The sequence below is a fragment of the Setaria viridis genome, chromosome 1, assembly GCF_005286985.2.
Source record: "Setaria viridis chromosome 1, Setaria_viridis_v4.0, whole genome shotgun sequence".
NCBI classification, from domain to species: Eukaryota; Viridiplantae; Streptophyta; class Magnoliopsida; order Poales; family Poaceae; genus Setaria; species Setaria viridis.
In genome coordinates, this window is record NC_048263.2 from 24,901,377 (window position 1) to 24,918,990 (window position 17,614).

The 17,614-nt window shown below is 41.8% G+C and overlaps 1 protein-coding gene across 1 annotated transcript; it reads left to right on the top strand.

Moving 5' to 3' along the window:
- Positions 1-14,213: 14,213 nt before the first annotated feature.
- Positions 14,214-17,467, top strand: LOC117857553 (cytochrome b-c1 complex subunit Rieske, mitochondrial). The gene is made up of 2 exons (XM_034740279.2): positions 14,214-14,526; positions 16,437-17,467. Exons 1-2 carry the CDS (start codon positions 14,349-14,351, stop codon positions 17,078-17,080), a joined length of 822 nt encoding a protein of 273 aa, XP_034596170.1. The 5' UTR covers positions 14,214-14,348; the 3' UTR covers positions 17,081-17,467.
- The last annotated feature ends 147 nt before the right edge of the window (positions 17,468-17,614 follow it).

A 17,614-nucleotide genomic window follows, 5' to 3' on the forward strand; every position in this document is an offset into this window, starting at 1 on the left:
AATAGAAAATGTTGCAATTGAGTCTTAGATAGTGCAACGCTAATATGAATTGTTGCAACTAGTATTAGATATAGCAATGAAAATGGTATTGTTGCAAAAGAAATCTTGGTTATAACAACAAACACTCGAATCGTTGCTAGACAGAAGGTGCTATTGCAATAATATATAGTCATTGCAATATAGGGGAACGTATAGTTGCAATAGATGAGTTTGTGGGTGACGCCAGCTTAGTTATGTTGGTGGGCCTTTATTTTGGCCCACACATATGGTAGGCCTTTCTTTCACAAGCTGAGAGGCCTAATCCTGATCTATCTTCTAGCATCGCATCCCCTCCTCCTTCGCACGACTCCTCCCCTTCTTCACGTGATGCTGCCTTCGTCGCGCGATCGTCACTTGTCGTCATCTTCATTCCCTAGCGCGCGAGTTGCCTAGTACCAAGGAAGAGTCCCCTTGTTAGTCCTCCACAATCTCGTCGTATCCCCTCCTTCTTCGCACGACTCCTCACCTTTTTCGCGTGATGCTGCCTTCGTCGTGCAATTGCCTGCCTGCCGTCGTCTTCCCTAGCGCGCGAGTTGCCGAGTGCCAAGGAAGAGTCCCCTTGTTAGTCCTCCACGATCTCTCGACGCGGGACGACACGGGCGTTGTCTGATTCCATCCTCTCAATGCAAGGTATAAAATTGATCCAGACCTATCGCAATTAATGTGCATGCTGATAAATTTGAGTTCTTCAATTAGTATATATAGTCATTCAATTTTTATAATACTTGTTGATAGTAATAATACCGATGGAGGAACCTATATTTTATGCAGGTTATTCAGGAGTTGTATAGTAGTACAAACATGTGCTTAAATTATTAGTTGGGTTTTTTGCAATATGGCACATGATCATGAGGATCATAGTTGGATGGAATTATCACATACAGATGCTGCGTGGCAAAACAGAGTTGCTAAATTCATTGAAGATACCTTTGATGGCACCTTTCCAGGACAGACTGCGCCCTATCCATGTAGAGGATGTCGTCGCATGGCATATCAAAATAAAGAAGTTGTTGAGTTGCACTTGAATACTAGAGGGTTTGATCCGTATTACAAAAAACAACATCATACTGGCAGATCTGCTAAACGTATTGTTGTGATGATCGGGACGTTTGTGAAGGTGAAGAAGGTGATCATGATGATGGCGTCTCATCCACTAAACTGCTTTCATTGCTAATTAGTGGTGCCATACATGGTGAAATTAGAGGTGGTAATATTGAGGAGCCAAATGAGTCAGCAAGAAAAATTTTCAACTTAATGGAAGAAGCTAGGAAAGAACTATACCCAGGTTGCAAGGAGGCTACCCAAATATCTTTTATTGTGAGGCTATATCAGATTAAGTGCATGTTCAGTATTAGCAACAATGCTCTAGAGCAAGTACTGTTATTATTCTGCCATGTGCTTTCCAAGGACCATTGTGTCCCAGATACCCTGGACAAAGTTTGAAAGGTAGTTCGAGACCTTCGCTTGGACTACCAAAAGATTCATGCTTGTGTTAATGACTGTGTGTTATTCCGTGGAGAAGAGTACGAGAAGCTGAACGCATGTCCAAAATGTGGGGAGAGTAGGTGGAAAGATACATATTTAGAGTGTGGTGGTGATGGCACTGGTGGAGTAAAGAAGAAGCTCTTACCTCATAAGATATTGATGTATTTTCCACTTATTCCTCGACTGCAGAGATTATATATGAATGAGACCACATCGGCGCATTTGCGTTGGCACAAGGAAGAATTGGTTGAAGATGGGAAAGTGCGACACCCAGCTAACTCAAAGGCATGGAGGCACGTAGATGCCAAGTATAGTGCATTTGCAAGTGATCCACGTAATGTTAGGGTGGGACTTGCATCGGATGGCTTCAATTCTTTATAACCAGCCTCCTTGATTGTGCTTCAAACAATCCTATTGGATGATGTCGATGCTAATTCCTGGACCTAAATCTCCAGGAATTAACATTGATGTATATTTGCAGCCTCTGATCGATGAGCTTAAAGAGCTATGGGGCAATGGAATTGATACTTGGGATGCGGATAAAAAGGAAAATTTTACTCTGTGTGCAATGCTACTTTGGACAATTAATGATTTTCCTGCATATGCGATGTTGTCTGGTTGCAGCACAAAAGGCAGGTTTGCATGTCCTTATTGTCACAAGGATACTGATTACTTATGGTTAAAATATGGTTCAAAGCATTGCTACATGGGCCATCGTCGTTTCTTGCCTACGAACCACAGGTGGCAGAGGAACAAGGTCAGCTTCAATAACAAGGTAGAAATGAGGGAGACTCCAGTGCCCCTCAGTGGTGCACAAGTAGTGGAGCAGTACAAGAGTTTCGAGCAAGTCACTTTTGGAGCGACTACTTCGAGGAAGAGGAAGCAGCGCGATGAAGATAATAGATGGCACAATTGGAGGAAGAAGAGTATTTTCTTTGACCTTCCTTACTGGGATTATCTGCTTATACGCCATAATCTTGATGTGATGCATATTGAGAAGAATATATGTGAGAGCTTGCTAGGGACTATGCTTCATTTGGCTGGTAAAAGTAAGGACGGTGAGAAGGCTAGACTCAATATACAAGAATTGGGTATAAGGCAGGATCAACATCTATTGTTCGACAATAAAGGAAAATACACTTTGCCACCAGCGTTGTACAAGTTAGGTGATGATCAGAAGGAAATTCTGTGCAATTTTCTTCAAGGTATTAAGATGCCCGATGCTTGTGCCTCAAATATCAATATTTGTGTTGATGTCAATGGTTTTAAGGTTGCTGGACTTAAAAGTCATGACTACCATGTTATATTACAAAAACTTTTACCCTTGGTGGTGCGCCAAATATTGCCTGAAGAAGTAGTGATCCCATTGATCGAGCTCAGCAGGTTTTTTAGTTCGGTATGTTCAAAGAAGCTTGAGGAAACTGAGAGAAAAGAACTTACCAAATCGATTGGAGAGACCCTTTGTCAGCTTGAGATGATATTCCCTCTAGCATTTTTTGATATTATGATGCACTTACCAGTTCATATTGTTTGGGAGGCTGAACTCGGGGGACCTGTTTCCTATAGATGGATCATCTAGTTGAGAGGTACCTACGTACCCTCAAAGGCTATGTGAGGAACAAAGCGTGCCCAGAGGGTTCAATAGCAGAGGGGTACATCTCGGAGGAGTACCTTACATTCTGTTCTCGGTTCTTTGAAGGTGTTAGTACAAAGCTGAATCGGCCAGAGCGTCAAGAAAGGAGCACTGTTAGTGAACCACCTGCTGGTCTAAGTGTATTTGCGAGCATGGACTTCACTAGAAAAAAAAAGTAGTCATAGGCACAATATGGAGATACCTTCTCCTGATGAGTTGCGCAGGATGAGGCACTACATAATATCCAACTGTGATGAGGCTACTCCATGGATAAAGTAAGCTACATGTAATTCTATGTATTTTTTTATTTTGTGTTCACTATCTAACTGACATAAGTTTATTGTTTCATTAGTGAGCACATGGACGAATTGAGGAACACCAACTCGCATAATGTTGATAGAAGGCACAAGGCTGAATTTGTACATTGATTCGAGCGTAAAGTGAATCATATATATTTCTGTTCAATATTATTCATCACACTTGAATATATTTGTTCGTAACATATTTTCCAAACATTTCTAAGTGTAGATTAGGAACCTACATGCAGAGGGAAAAGCAGATGAAATGATTTATTCTCTGTCTCATGGTCTAGAACAAATAGTTAGTGTGAGGAACAAGTGTTCCATCAATGGGTTTTTCTTTCGGACATCAGATGTAGAGAAAAATCTATCAACACAGAATAGTGGTGTTGTCGTCAAGGGAAATGATGGCATGGAATGGTATGGAGTGATTAAAAAAATCATCATCCTTGATTTTCCTAACCACCATGAAGTCACATTGTTCGAGTGTGACTGGTATGATGTTCCTGCACCAACTAAGAGCAAATCCAAAGGGTACAGTAAAGATAAATTTGGGATTATCGATATTAATACCACTCAGTTTTGCTACTCAGATGATCCATACATCCTGGCAACACAAGTGGAGCAAGTGTGTTATGTGAAAGGCGGGAAGAAAGGTACTAAATGGTGTAGTGTCCTCAAAATGAAACCTAGGACCCTGTTTGCCATGCTGGAAGTTGAGGACAGTGTTGGTGATACCAATGTGGACTCGGTTATCACAGGAGTGGAACAAATTAATGTTGAGGACCAGCAGGAGGCTTTGACAAACTGGATTAGGCCAGACGTGCAAGGGTTAACTGGTGATGCATCTGTACTTCAAAAGGTGGTACCCACGCCTGAACCGGATCGTGCGGACATATCAGAAGACGAAGATGATTCTGATGACACCTACATTGGTGATGGAGTTGTTGCTCCAGTCAATATACCTGGAGAAGCCGAAGATATTTTCTTTGTGTAATTTGGAGTTGCAAAGTTTACTTTGTGAACTAATGTGCATTTGATTTCTGAAAAACATTAAGATATTATATATACCATGAACCATGAACTTTTTCAAATGCTAAACCAGACAAGATAGAGCTCCCATACATAAAATTACTTAATTCATACGAACTGCATCTAGTTTGATATAGTAGGTGCATGCCTCTCTTGTTACCAAAATAAAGCAGAGGCATCCATTACCATATTCTGTTTTCCATTCATAGGTGTTCTACATACTTTATTATTGGGAGTCATGTGGATGAATGGACAAGAGTATTTTCATATGTCGAATATTCTATTTTATCATGAATGGTGTGCGTGAATGATGGATTGATTCAATTAATGATATATGTGTGGCATCAATTTTTGTTTTGGATCTTCCGTTGTATTAAAAAATATGGCGATGACATATTTTACGTTGCGATATCCATTGTGCATATAACCACGACCTGTATTGTGTTGCACTACCCTATACGCATATAACCACAACATATTTCGTTGCGATATGGTTGATGCATATAATGACGGCACGTACCTCATTGTGATACCTTGTAAGCATATTACAACGCTTTCTCGTCGTTGCGATATCCATTGAGCGTATAACCATGACCCGTATTGTGTTGCAATATCCTGTACGCATATAACCACGACATATTTCGTTGTGATATGGTTGAAGCATATAACGACGGCACGTACCTTGTTGTGATACCTTGTAAGCATATTACAATGCTTTCTCGTCGTTGCGATATCTGTTGAGCATATAACGATGACCCATATTTCATTGCAATACCCTTTAAGCATGTTGCAACGCCATATTTCGTTGGGATATGGTTGACGCATATAGCCACGACTAGTATTTCGTTGAGACATCATGTTAGCATATTGCAACAGCATAAGTCTCGTATTGCAACAACGTTCTTGCGTTGCATTAACGCTTGTTTCCAATAGCGCAATGTCGTTGCAATAGCCACTATAGCCACGACGCTTGTCGTTGCAATTAATAAAATTGTAACGACAATGGGCGTTGTAATATCCACTTATTACTACGACACACATCGTTGCAACAACTCACCCTTATGCCCATGGCTTCTTGTGTCGTTGTAATACCCTATTACAATGCAAGTTTACGCAACGACATGATTTTTAAGGCAACAACACAAAATCATCGCAATAGCTCGCTATTGCAAAGAAACGACCCCTATTGCAATGATTTCGTGCCGTGACGCTAGTGACAAAACCTTGTAGTGCAACCAACTTCTTGTTGAAATATTGCATCAAGAATTGGTTGATAGAGATGTGGCAAAATCTCTTAGTATGAGGATGAACAAGAGTTTAGCCCTCAATGCTAGCTCTAGTGCCATGATTGAGTCAAGTCCCAAAGCTCTCAAATCAAAGAAGGAAGACTCAAAGGAAGAAGGAAGCACCGATGAGGAGACCGCATTTGCCATAAGAAACTACAAGAAATTTTTGAAGAAGAAGGCGTTCAAGAAAAATGGTGATGATAGAAAGAAGACATCACAAAGAAGATGCTATAAGTGCAAGGAAGTTGGTCACTTCATTGCTGATTGCCCTCACAAGAAAAAGAAAGAAATGAAGGAGAAGAGGTTCAAGGACATGAGCAAGGACTACAAGAAGAAATACCAAGGTCAAGCTTATGTTGGTCAAGAGTGAAATTCTAGTGATAAAGAATCCAACAAGGAGTGTATGGCAACTCTAGCCATACTCAAGCCTGCTACACCAACTAGGCTCTTCAACAACACCTCCGATGATGAAGATGACACTCCTTTTTGCCTCATGGTAAAGGGGACCAAGGTACCAAACATAACATCCTCCTCATCCATCTCCTCCTCTATATCTAGTAATGCCCAAAATGAATTATATGACGAGGAAGAAAAGCTTAAAGCAAATATGATAAAAGAATTTGGTAAGAAAGGCTATAAAGAAATTAAAAAGCTTTTGGAGAAATTGGAGAAAAATAAGGAGTCTCTTAATAGGCAAGAGGTTTGCTCATCCTTGAAAATGAGAGAAACCTTGCCTTAGAGAAGGCTCTAGCTGAAGAAAAAGCTACGGGTGAAAAACTAGCTATTAACTTATCTCTAGCTAATGGTTCACATGAGAGGATGTCAAAGGAGCTTATTTTGGCAAATGAATCTCTAGCTTCTCTAAAGGCCACTCATAGTGAATTTCGAGAAAACTTCTCATGCTTGATAGTCAAATACAAAGACCTTAAAGTTAACTATAGTGTTCTTTGGGAAAGCTCCAAGGCCAATTCCAAGGCAAAGCTTGACTCCAATGCCTCCACTAGTGAAGGTTGCTCAAGATGCTATAAAATTGATGTAAATGCTTGTGTCACTAACATTGCTAAGTTAGAGGAATCAATCAAAGCAAGGGATGCTCAAATAAAGAGATTGAACATGTTAGTGACACAAGGGTATGAAGGCAACACCAAACCCGAGCCTAAGATCAAGTATAAGGACAGGAAGCATCCTAGGTACATGGACGGGCTTGGACACTACAAGGGGAGCAAGGTAAGTGATCGGAAGGTGGTGAATGGTAATAAAGTCATCAAGTTCAATAAGGGTGCAAACCTTGATGACTTGATGGACATGCCACATGGCAAGACAAAGACCAACTCAACTCAAGTCAAGCCAATGACCTATGCAACCACCAAGGTAAATGTCATGGAGAAATCTATGACTAGGTCAAAAGACAAGGTGGTTGCACATGAGCCCTCATCAAACTACACCACTGACTACATAGTTATAATGGACCACAATGGTAAAATAGTAGTCAAATATGTTGGTGCCTACACAAAAAAGGCTATCTTTACGAATGTGTGGGTTCCAAAGGTTTATCCGTCTAACCAACAAGGACCCAAATCTTTTTGGGTACCTACTTCTCCGGTGGAACCTCATGGTTACTCGATAGTGGATGTTCAAATCATATGACTGGGGAGAAGGACATGTTTTCATCCCTAGAGCACTATGACACACCTAAAGAAAGCATTGTCTATGGTGACAATAGCAAAGGGGATCTGATCTTTGGTGACAATAGCATTGTCTATGGTGACAATAGAATGGGTAACATTGCTATCTCAAATGACAACTCTCTCTCTAATGTCTATTTAGTTGAATCTTTGAGATACAATTTGTTATCCGTCTCACAACTTTGTGAGAAGTGCTACAATTGTCTCTTTAATAATGAGGGTGTGACCGTCTTTAAAAGGGAGGATTCCTTTATTGTTTTTATGGGTCGCTTGAAAGGCAAACTCTATCTTGTTGATTTCACAACTAATAGAGTTGAGCCCAAGACTTATTTGTGGCAAAAACTAACTTGGGTTGGCTTTGGCATCGCCGGCTAGCCCATGTTGGGATAAGAAACTTGGCCAAACTTCAAAAAGGCGATCACATCCTAGGACTAACAAATATTGTTTTTTTGAGAAAGATAGGATATGTAGCACATGTTAAGCTGGAAAACAAGTTGGTGCTCCACACCCCGCCAAGAACACCATGACTACGTCAAGACCATTGAAGCTTCTACACATAGATTTATTTGGACCCATTGCTTACGTTAGCATTGGCGGTAACAAATACGGTCTTGTTATTATTGATGATTTTTTCCCTTTCACTTGGGTATTCTTTTTGCAAGATAAAAGTGAAGCCCAAGGAATAGTCAAGAAATTTATTAGAAGAGCTCAAAATGAATATGAGTTGAAGATCAAGAAAATAAGAAGTGACAATGGCTCGAAATTCAACAACACCAATGTAGAAGAGTTTTCTGATGAAGAGGGGATCAAGCATGCATGAGTTCTCTGCTCCATATACACCTCAACAAAATGGCATTGTGGAGAGGAAGAATCAAACTTTGATTGAAGCCGCAAGAACCATGCTTAACGAGTACAAGACCCCGGATATCTTTTGGGTCGAAGCAATCAACACCGCTTGTCATGCCATCAACCGCCTCTACCTCCACAAGTACTTGGGCAAGGCACCCTATGAGATAATCATTGGTAACAAGCCTAAGGTGTGCAACTTTAGAGCTTTTGGGAGCAAATATTTTATTCTAAACAAGAAACCCAAAAGCTCAAAGTTTGCACCAAAGATTGATGAAGGTTTTCTACTTGGTTATGGTACTAACGAACATGCCTATCGTGTTTTCAACAAAACCACCAGTTGTGTTGAGATCACGGTAGATGTAACTTTTGATGAATCCAACGACTCTCAAGTAGAGCAAGTTGATAAAGACCTTGTCGATGATAAAGAACCACCAAGCCAATCAATCATGAGGATGAGTTTGGGTGAAGTGAAACCGCGTGAAGTTGAAGCTCAACCTCCGGAAGAAAATGACAATAATGATCCATCATCATCAACAAGAGTTGAACCGCCAAGCTCTCAACAAAGCCAAGATCAAAGTCAAGATCATGGTGACGACCAAGGTCATAGCATTGATCAAGGGGGAGAACAAGGTGGTCAAACTCAAGAAGATGATCCACAAGTTGAAGATGATGATGATGTTGGACCTATTCAACGACAATCACAAATTCTTTTTCCTAGTGTTCATCAAAGTGTTCAACGTGATCATCCCGTCGACAACATCATTGGAAGTATCCAAAGAGGGGTAACTAATCGTTCACGTTTAGCAACCTTTTGTGGATGTTACTCGTTTGTTTCCTCTTTGGAGCCCTTTAAGGTAGAAGAAGCACTTAATGATCCAGATTGGGTGATGGCCATGCAAGAAGAACTAAACAACTTCACAAGAAATAAGGTATGGGAGTTGATTGAGAGACCAAAACAAAATGTGATCGGCACCAACTGGGTCTTCCGCAACAAGCAAGATGAACATGGTGTGGTTACAAGGAACAAGGCAAGGTTAGTTGCAAAAGGTTTCATCCAAATTGAAGGTTTGGATTTTGGTGAAACCTATGCACCCGTAGCTAGGCTTGAGTCAATTCGTATTTTACTTGCCTATGCTCCTCATCATGGTTTCAAGCTTTATCAAATGGATGTGAAGAGTGCATTTTTGAATGGCCCCCTATCCGAGTTGGTGTATGTTGAACAACCGTCGGGCTTTGAAGACCCAAAGTATCCAAACCATGTGTGCAAGCTCCATAAGGCGCTCTATGGGCTTAAGCAAGCACCTAGAGAATGGTATGAATGCCTTAAGGATTTTCTTCTCAAAAATGACTTTGTGATGGGCACAGCCGATTCTACTCTCTTTATTCACAAAGTTGACAAGGATATATTTGTTTGCCAAATATATGTCAATGACATTATATTTGGTTCGACTAATGAAAAGTTTTGTGAATAATGTCGTAACCTCACCAAGAGGTTTGAAATGTCCATGATGAGTGAATTGAAATTCTTCCTTGGATTTCAAATCAAGCAAATGAAGGAAGGGACGTTCATATCTCAAACACACAAGAGACATGCTTAAGAAGTTTGATATGGCTGACGCCAAACCTATCAAGACACCCACGGCGTTAAATGGACACCTTGATCTCAATGAAGAAGGAAAGCTGGTCGATCAAAAGGTATATCGCTCCATGATTGGCTCTCTACTTTACCTTTGTGCATCTAGGCCCGATATAATGCTTAGTGTGTGCATGTGTGCAAGATTTCAAACCAATTCTAAGGAATGTCATTTAATGCATGTTAAGAGAATCTTTAGATATTTAGTATACACTCTTAACCTTGGCTTGTGGTATCCCAAAGGCTCCACTTTTGATTTACTTGGCTACTCCGATTCGTATTATGCTGGTTGCAAAGTAGATCGAAAGAGTACCACCGGGACTTGCCAATTTCTTGGTAGATCCTTGGTGTCATGGAGTTCTAAGAAGAAAAATTCGATTACTTTATCCACCGCCGAAGCCGAATATGTGGCAGCCAGTGCGTGTTGTGCCCAACTTTTGTGGATGAAGCAAACGTTGAGTGACTTTGGTTGTGAGTTTAGTAAGATCCCACTCTTGTGTGACAACAAGAGTGCCATCAAGCTAGCTAACAATCCGGTGCAACACTCAAGAACAAAGCACATAGATATTAGACATCACTTCTTGAGGGATCATAAGGCTAAGGGAGATATTGCTTTACGTCATGTAAGCACCGAGAGGCAACTTGCCGATATCTTTACTAAGCCTCTAGATGAGCAAAGGTTTTGTGCTTTGAGGAATGAGCTAAATATCTTGGATTCTCGTAACTTGGCTAACTTATTGCATATATTTGTATGTTGCTTAGATAGGAAAAATGGATTTACTTGTGTTGAGTATTATTTCAAAACTTGGATTTTGATCCTCGGATCAAATCTTGACTCAAGTGATCCTTGTTATGTAATGTTGTTTGTTGACTGATCACTTTAGGGTCAAGATATCTTATATGTCCATAAGCCATCTATCTAGAATCTCAATCAATATCCATCTCAAAATCTATCTTTCTGGAGCTGTTTTGCATCTGTCGGAACTTCCAACACAGTATCGGAACTTCCGACACCCACCGGAAGTTTCTGAGAAGTCTCGACAAGGGTTCTCTGGAGGATCTCATCTCCCATCGGAACTTTCGACGGGTACCCTGGGGTTTAAATACCCCGGAGCGATGGCCCCTCAAACCCTAACATCTACTTCTTCAAACCGGCACCCCTCTCTCTCTTTCTCTCCACCACTCGCGGAGATCTCGAGTTTGGACCGTGGAAAGTTGAAGGGATTGCTATATTTGGATTCTCCACTCCTCAGAACCTCCATCCACCCTTTGAATCCTCTGATCCGCGCATGAAATCATCAAGGTAAATCATTTAAAAATCCCATCGTCCGATCTCTCAATACCCTAGGAGTTAGAGGTTTTCCTTTTAGGGATAGACTCTAGGTTCATCTTAGAACTCTTTCCTGTGATATCTTGTGACTTGTGATATCTTGTGAATTGGATGGATAAATCTCAGGTTCCGAGATTTTGGACGAACTCAGGCTTTGTTGGAACTTCCGACGATCGGAAGTTCCAACACGGTGTCGGAAGTTCCGATAAGCTTCTGCAGTTCCTGTCTCTTAATCCGTGTGTGTCATCTCTGATCCATCTCTCATTTTCTTTGCTTATCCTGTCAGATGGTTCATGAGAGGAGGAGCAAGATGTAGGAGGATACACCAGAGATTCAGTCTGACCCCTCCACTTAGTCAGATGATATGCCTATTTCATAGAGGAGGGTCTAAAGGAAAGCTGTCCCCAAAGTGCCTACCCATGCTAGAGGAAGGGGGAAGCCTAGTGCAGCAAGAGCTTCTAGCCAAGCTCGTCGTCCTCGTATGAAGAGTGCATCCACTCCAGGAGCTCATTTGGAAGACAGTGAACCAATCAACTTGGATGCTCTCAAAACCGTCATTCTAAGGATGAAAAAGCCAACTTGTCGAGAGAGACCTGGCTTTACTCAGTGCGTCCAGTGGATTACATGAAGGGGAGATATGATGTTCGTGTGTTGAGATATGATGATCCATCACAATATGAGAAGGAATTCTACGGGGATGTCCGTTTTTAGTTGCGCTTCCATGCGAATTGGTATAAGTCAGTTATCCTCTCCAAGTATCATCTTACTACGGACATGAAGTCCATTGACTGGCCATACTTCAATGAGATTGCTTTGCCAGTCATTGAGCAAGTGTACACAGCCTACAACAACGAACACCTTCTTTCTATCATGGAGTACAATCACGATTGGAATGAAGAGGTGGTGGCCCAATTTTATGCCACACTCTATATTGATAGGGCCACCAAGGTCATGCATTGGTCACTCCAAGGAAGCCATTATCAGTCACATATACAGATTTTGCTGGTATCCTTAGATATGCTGGGGATGATCTTCATAGGCATAAGATTCATGATGAGAATGTTATTGAGGATGGGGAGATGGCCTTCTTGTATGATGCAGCTTATGGACCAATTAAGCATGGCACCACCAAGGGCATGATTCCGTACTATAGATTGATTAATCAATTATTTCGTTATACTCTTTACCCTAAAGGTGAAGATTCCGCCAGAGTGCTCTATCCTGGCCGCCTTCTCTTTATTCTTTTTTCCCAATCGCGGGAGCGAGGCAGCAGGTAAACTATTTTTTAGCTGTAGCGCGGGCTTTTCTACCGCCAAATACCACACTCACCTGAAACTTACCTTACATGTGGGACCCTGTCGCGGTAAAAACTTCCCATTTGATCGGTAACAGGTTCGACCCACGGGAGGAGTACGTTTTCTATTTTATTTTCCTACCCTATTTATCAGCTTAAAGTTACATGTGGGACCCTCGTTGGTTTATGATATTTTTGCGGAGCTTATATCATCACAAAACCACCATGTAACAGCGAGTGATGATTTTTTTTTACTACAGTGGCAACTTTTATGACGTTATGTAGCTTTGTCACTAAATTTGCTCGGATGTCAAACTTTATGATGTTTTCAGCTAGAAACATTATAGATCTATAACAAGAACAAATGTGTCATAAAATTTTTATCATAGATCAACATATTTCTTGTAGTGTAGTGTCAAATTCTCGGAGAAGTTTGCAATAATGTAAAAGCTTGGTGCTTTACTAATCACCCGTAGATGATGTGTGTCGTTACAATTTGTGTAACGCTTAAAAGCCCTAGTTACTTGCATTGCACAAATCATCTATAAATTATAGGTATGCATGATACAATAAACCAAATTACTCCCAATATTCTCTACTGGACACGTTCTAGAAGAACGATAAGACAAATGTCATTAAGACTAAATGTTGTGAGAATTCTGTAGTCTCACATTAAACTATCCTTGCCAATATTTATTGGAAGTTATCATCAGGCGAGTAGACATTGATCACCATTACACCCGGGATTCTAATTGTTATTTGACACCTACAATTGAATATGGGCTTAAATAATTATGGTACTCCATATCCTTACATCATGAGTTCCAGGAGAAAGATATGGTCCGCATCATGAAATGATTTGTTATGTCTATATGCATATATATACTTCCCGCAGAAAGTATTCCAGGATACATTTTGCATGGCTTAGGGGAGTTCTTTCCAAACGTTAGCCCTTTTCATGATTTTAGAGAACGTTGTTTTGAAGATAAATGTTGTACTTTTTTCCTCAGTGAGTTTTTATGAAGTTTCTCACATAAGATTTTTAACAAGGCAACAATGTGCAAATGCATTAAGCGAGAACAATGTACTCTTTCTCCATTTTTTCCAAATGGGTTTTTGGGAGTTTTAACGAGGCATGCGTTGGTCGTGGTATTCGCCCAAGGGAAAAATTCCCCACTATGGATATGAGTGGGCTCATACTTAATATCATGTAGTGTGTAGGCTACTAGATGTGCCTTGAAGGCTACATCTATATACAGGAGCTATATGTGTAATACCATATGACTAATGAGAAGATGCATAACTCCCTCACATACTTATCTCTCGTGTTCCTTCTATGGTGATCATGTGTATTAGGGAGAGAGAAACAAGATCTACCTACTTCTTCACGTCTTGTTCTTGATGGGAATCGGGTAACTGGATCGGAGATCCGATTTATAACACTAAGTACGCGCACAAAATACCCCTTTTCTTTTTTTTCCCGAAAGATAAAATACTCCCTTTTCTCGTGACCGGAAAAGGAAAAGAAACTAACTGTTCTGCCCGACGTACGCAGCCCAAGGCCCAGAAACTACTACTGGGCCAGCTTCCGTGCGGCGTGCGCCCGCTTCCGTCCTCCCTCTGTCTCGCTTCCTTTTCCTCCTCCCCGGCAACACCACACGCGGCCTCCGCGTCTCCTCCCCCTGCCTCGAATCAATCTCCCCCACCAAACCGGAGCACCCGATCCCCCCGGAGGCCGGAGCCGGCGGCGAGCGAACCCAGCCAGCCCAACCGTCCATCCACCATGCTCAGGGTCGCGGGCAGGCGCCTCTCGTCCGCCCTCTCCAGGCGCCCCGCCGCCGCCGCGGCAGCCGGCACCCGGGGTCCCCAAGCCGGCGCCCTCCCCGGCCGCGACGACGACGACACGCGCGACAGCAGGGCGCGATTCGCCATCGACTCCCCCTTCTTTACCGCCGCAAGAGGTATGTGCTGCGGTCGTCCTTCTCACCCTCGCTCCGATCTGCGCTCCCGTGGATTGACGGCTAGATTCGAGCGGGATCCTATCCGGCCCCCTGCTCCTAGGGTTTCCGAGCTCGCGGCACCTGCGCCTGTTCGATTCATGGTATCTGATCTCGGGGTTGGGTTTGCTTCGGTGCTCTTCGGTGCTCGTTGATCTGTGTATTTCATCCCCGCATGCCTGATGTGATATTAGATCGCGCACTAAAACTCCCTGATTAGGATCGTTGGGCCTATGGATGAGGGTTCTTGCGGTTCGATCATTTAGCGTGAACCAGTTTGCTTTGTTTCTTTTCCTCGTAATGTCTGGTGGGACTGGATTGTACATGGAATGGAGGACATGGTGTTTGGATTGCTCAGTCTGGATTATGAAACGTGACTGTTAGGTAATATGTGCCAGAATTTTGCAATTGGTTTCTGCAAGCCAATTGTTGTTCTCTAGTTACTCTTAATTCTAGTAATGATGTTAGTGCTCTTATCTTTATACCTTGACATGCAAATCCTCATTTTGTCCGAACTACTCTTAGATTTTTTCATGTGGATAGAGGATACACGGCAGCATATTGAAATATTGATGTGGTAGTGGATTCCAAATAATAACAAAACTGTAGCCAATGAGCGTTTTTCTTGTGGTATGACATGGTGATAATTCCAATCTTAATTTGGATCTCTTAAGCTAATCTCTAATGCTACTGTTTTATTTGGTTATATCTGTCATGCAAACTGAGGTTCCCTGGCATCTCAAAAATAGTTGAAGAAAATTTATGTTTGTTAAATGTTCTTTGAGTGCTTTAGTTTCTTCTACTGAAATGTTCAGTATAATTTTTAGCTAACATTTTCAGATGAATTCTGTCTGAAAAGTTGCTAGTGATATCTAGTATTCTAATTTAGTATGAATAATACCTAGTTGTCATGTCAGAATTGTGTTATGAAGTAACTGTTTTAAGGCCAGAAGTACCATGACGCTCAAATCTGCCATCAAGGCAAACATGTTCTTTCTTTATTAACTGGTTAATTTCTGTAAATTAATTAAAATTTCATACTTACTCATGTACGATTATCTACTTGGATTATTACTGCTATATCATGGCTGATTTGTTGGTAAACACGTGTGCACTTAAATTTTCCCAGTGTTGTTTCAAATTATCCCATTGCTATACTACTGCATGTTAGATGGTTCTTGTTTGCTGTTATTTGATTCTCTCCACTAGCTGGTATAGATCTTTAACCATCAAAAACATGTTAGCTTTCTTATAAATTGTTGTTTTTGGTTTAGATACTTAAATATTCTTTTGTCTATATGATGGAATTGATAGTTCCAACCTGAGTAGAGTTCTATTAGTTGTGTGATCTGGACAATGGTCCTGAGTAGCCTAACTTGTGAGTTGTGACTTACTGCAAAGAGACGATATTGTCTTTGGATGCTAACGGTAACCTAGGTAGAAGGCATGGCACATTGTTCCTTGTTTGGAATGCTAGATTGACCTGAGGTACAACAAAAAGAAACTGAAGTCAGTCCCATACTTATAAGCATATAGCATGTAGCTAGTGAGTAGTGATAAGAATACAGAATTGGCAACAATAAACATTGAATACTTGCCACTAGAAGACATAGTTAACCCCGCAATGGCTCCATATTCTTTTGTATTTTGCTGTTGTACTGTTCAAATGCATCATCTAGCAGTGGCCTACTCTGCTGCTATGCATAAGTGGCCTGCTGACTAGTGACTAGTTCAATCTCCCATTTATAGTTTTTCATGTTCGACTTTCTAATGTTGTTAAGATGCCATCTTATTCTGACATTATAGCGCTAATGCTATCTTGGCGGTGCTTCTGTTATTCTATTTCTATGCGAGCTAATGGCTCTTATTTACAGGGTTTTCGGCTGAAACTCTTGTTCCAAGAAACCAGGATGTAGGCTTAGCTGAGCTCCCAGCAACTGTGGCAGCTGTGAAGAATCCCAGTGCAAAAATTGTCTATGATGAGTATAACCATGAGCGCTATCCCCCTGGGGACCCCAGCAAGCGTGCATTTGCATACTTTGTGCTGAGTGGTGGGAGATTCATTTATGCTTCCCTGTTGCGTCTGCTCATCTTGAAATTCGTCCTGAGCATGTCAGCAAGTAAGGACGTCCTCGCGCTTGCCTCCCTTGAGGTTGACCTCTCAAGCATTGAGCCAGGCACCACAGTGACTGTTAAGTGGCGAGGCAAGCCAGTCTTCATCAGGCGAAGGACAGAGGATGACATCAAGCTGGCCAACAGTGTCGATGTTGCGTCCCTTCGCCACCCGCAGCAGGATGCGGAGCGTGTCAAGAACCCCGAGTGGCTGGTCGTCATCGGTGTCTGCACCCACCTGGGTTGCATCCCACTCCCCAATGCAGGAGACTTTGGTGGCTGGTTCTGCCCATGCCATGGCTCGCACTATGACATCTCTGGTAGGATCCGCAAGGGCCCAGCACCCTTCAACCTGGAGGTGCCGACGTACAGCTTCTTGGAAGAGAACAAGCTCCTCATCGGCTGAGACTACTGGGCTGTAGTGTTGGCCCTATGGCGCTGTCATTTTGTGTTTGATCGACAATTACCTTTTTTGTTGCCTGGGGTATACCTTTGGTGGACTGTTGTCTATCGGAGTGCAGTGTTGTTGCTAGCACCTGACAGTAATGAATAACCTGCTGCTACTTAAAGGATGCTGTTAATTGTTAAGTTTTTGGGCGCTGTTTCCTGATCTCAAGAGGAAGGGTCTTGATCATGTAATACCTTTAGCTGTTGTAGTCTATTTTATTGGGTTTCGCCTATGTTAGTAACTCTTGCGGTATTACTTGGGGTCCAAAAGGAACGTCTTGTAGCTATCATGGTTTCTGGAATTATGGTGAATAATCATGTGAAAATATGTTATAATGGCTGTAAATCCTTGAAGCTTTGCGATGGAGCTGCTTGATGTTATGTTTCAACTTCTAGAGTAGTACAAGTCTTCACAGCTCTCTTTTTTATCCGCTTTCAAACATCTCCACAGATTATTGAAGCTTTACCAGGCGTTAGATATGTGACGATGCAA

What these genes read in the sequence shown, in the direction of transcription:
- LOC117857553 (XM_034740279.2), top strand. Translation starts at nt 14,349, where the DNA reads ATGCTCAGGGTCGCGGGCAGGCGCCTCTCGTCCGCCCTCTCCAGGCGC. An exon ending in CTTCTTTACCGCCGCAAGAG is followed by an intron (nt 14,527 to 16,436) that starts GTATGTGCTGCG and finishes TCTTATTTACAG; the next exon opens with GGTTTTCGGCTGAAACTCTT.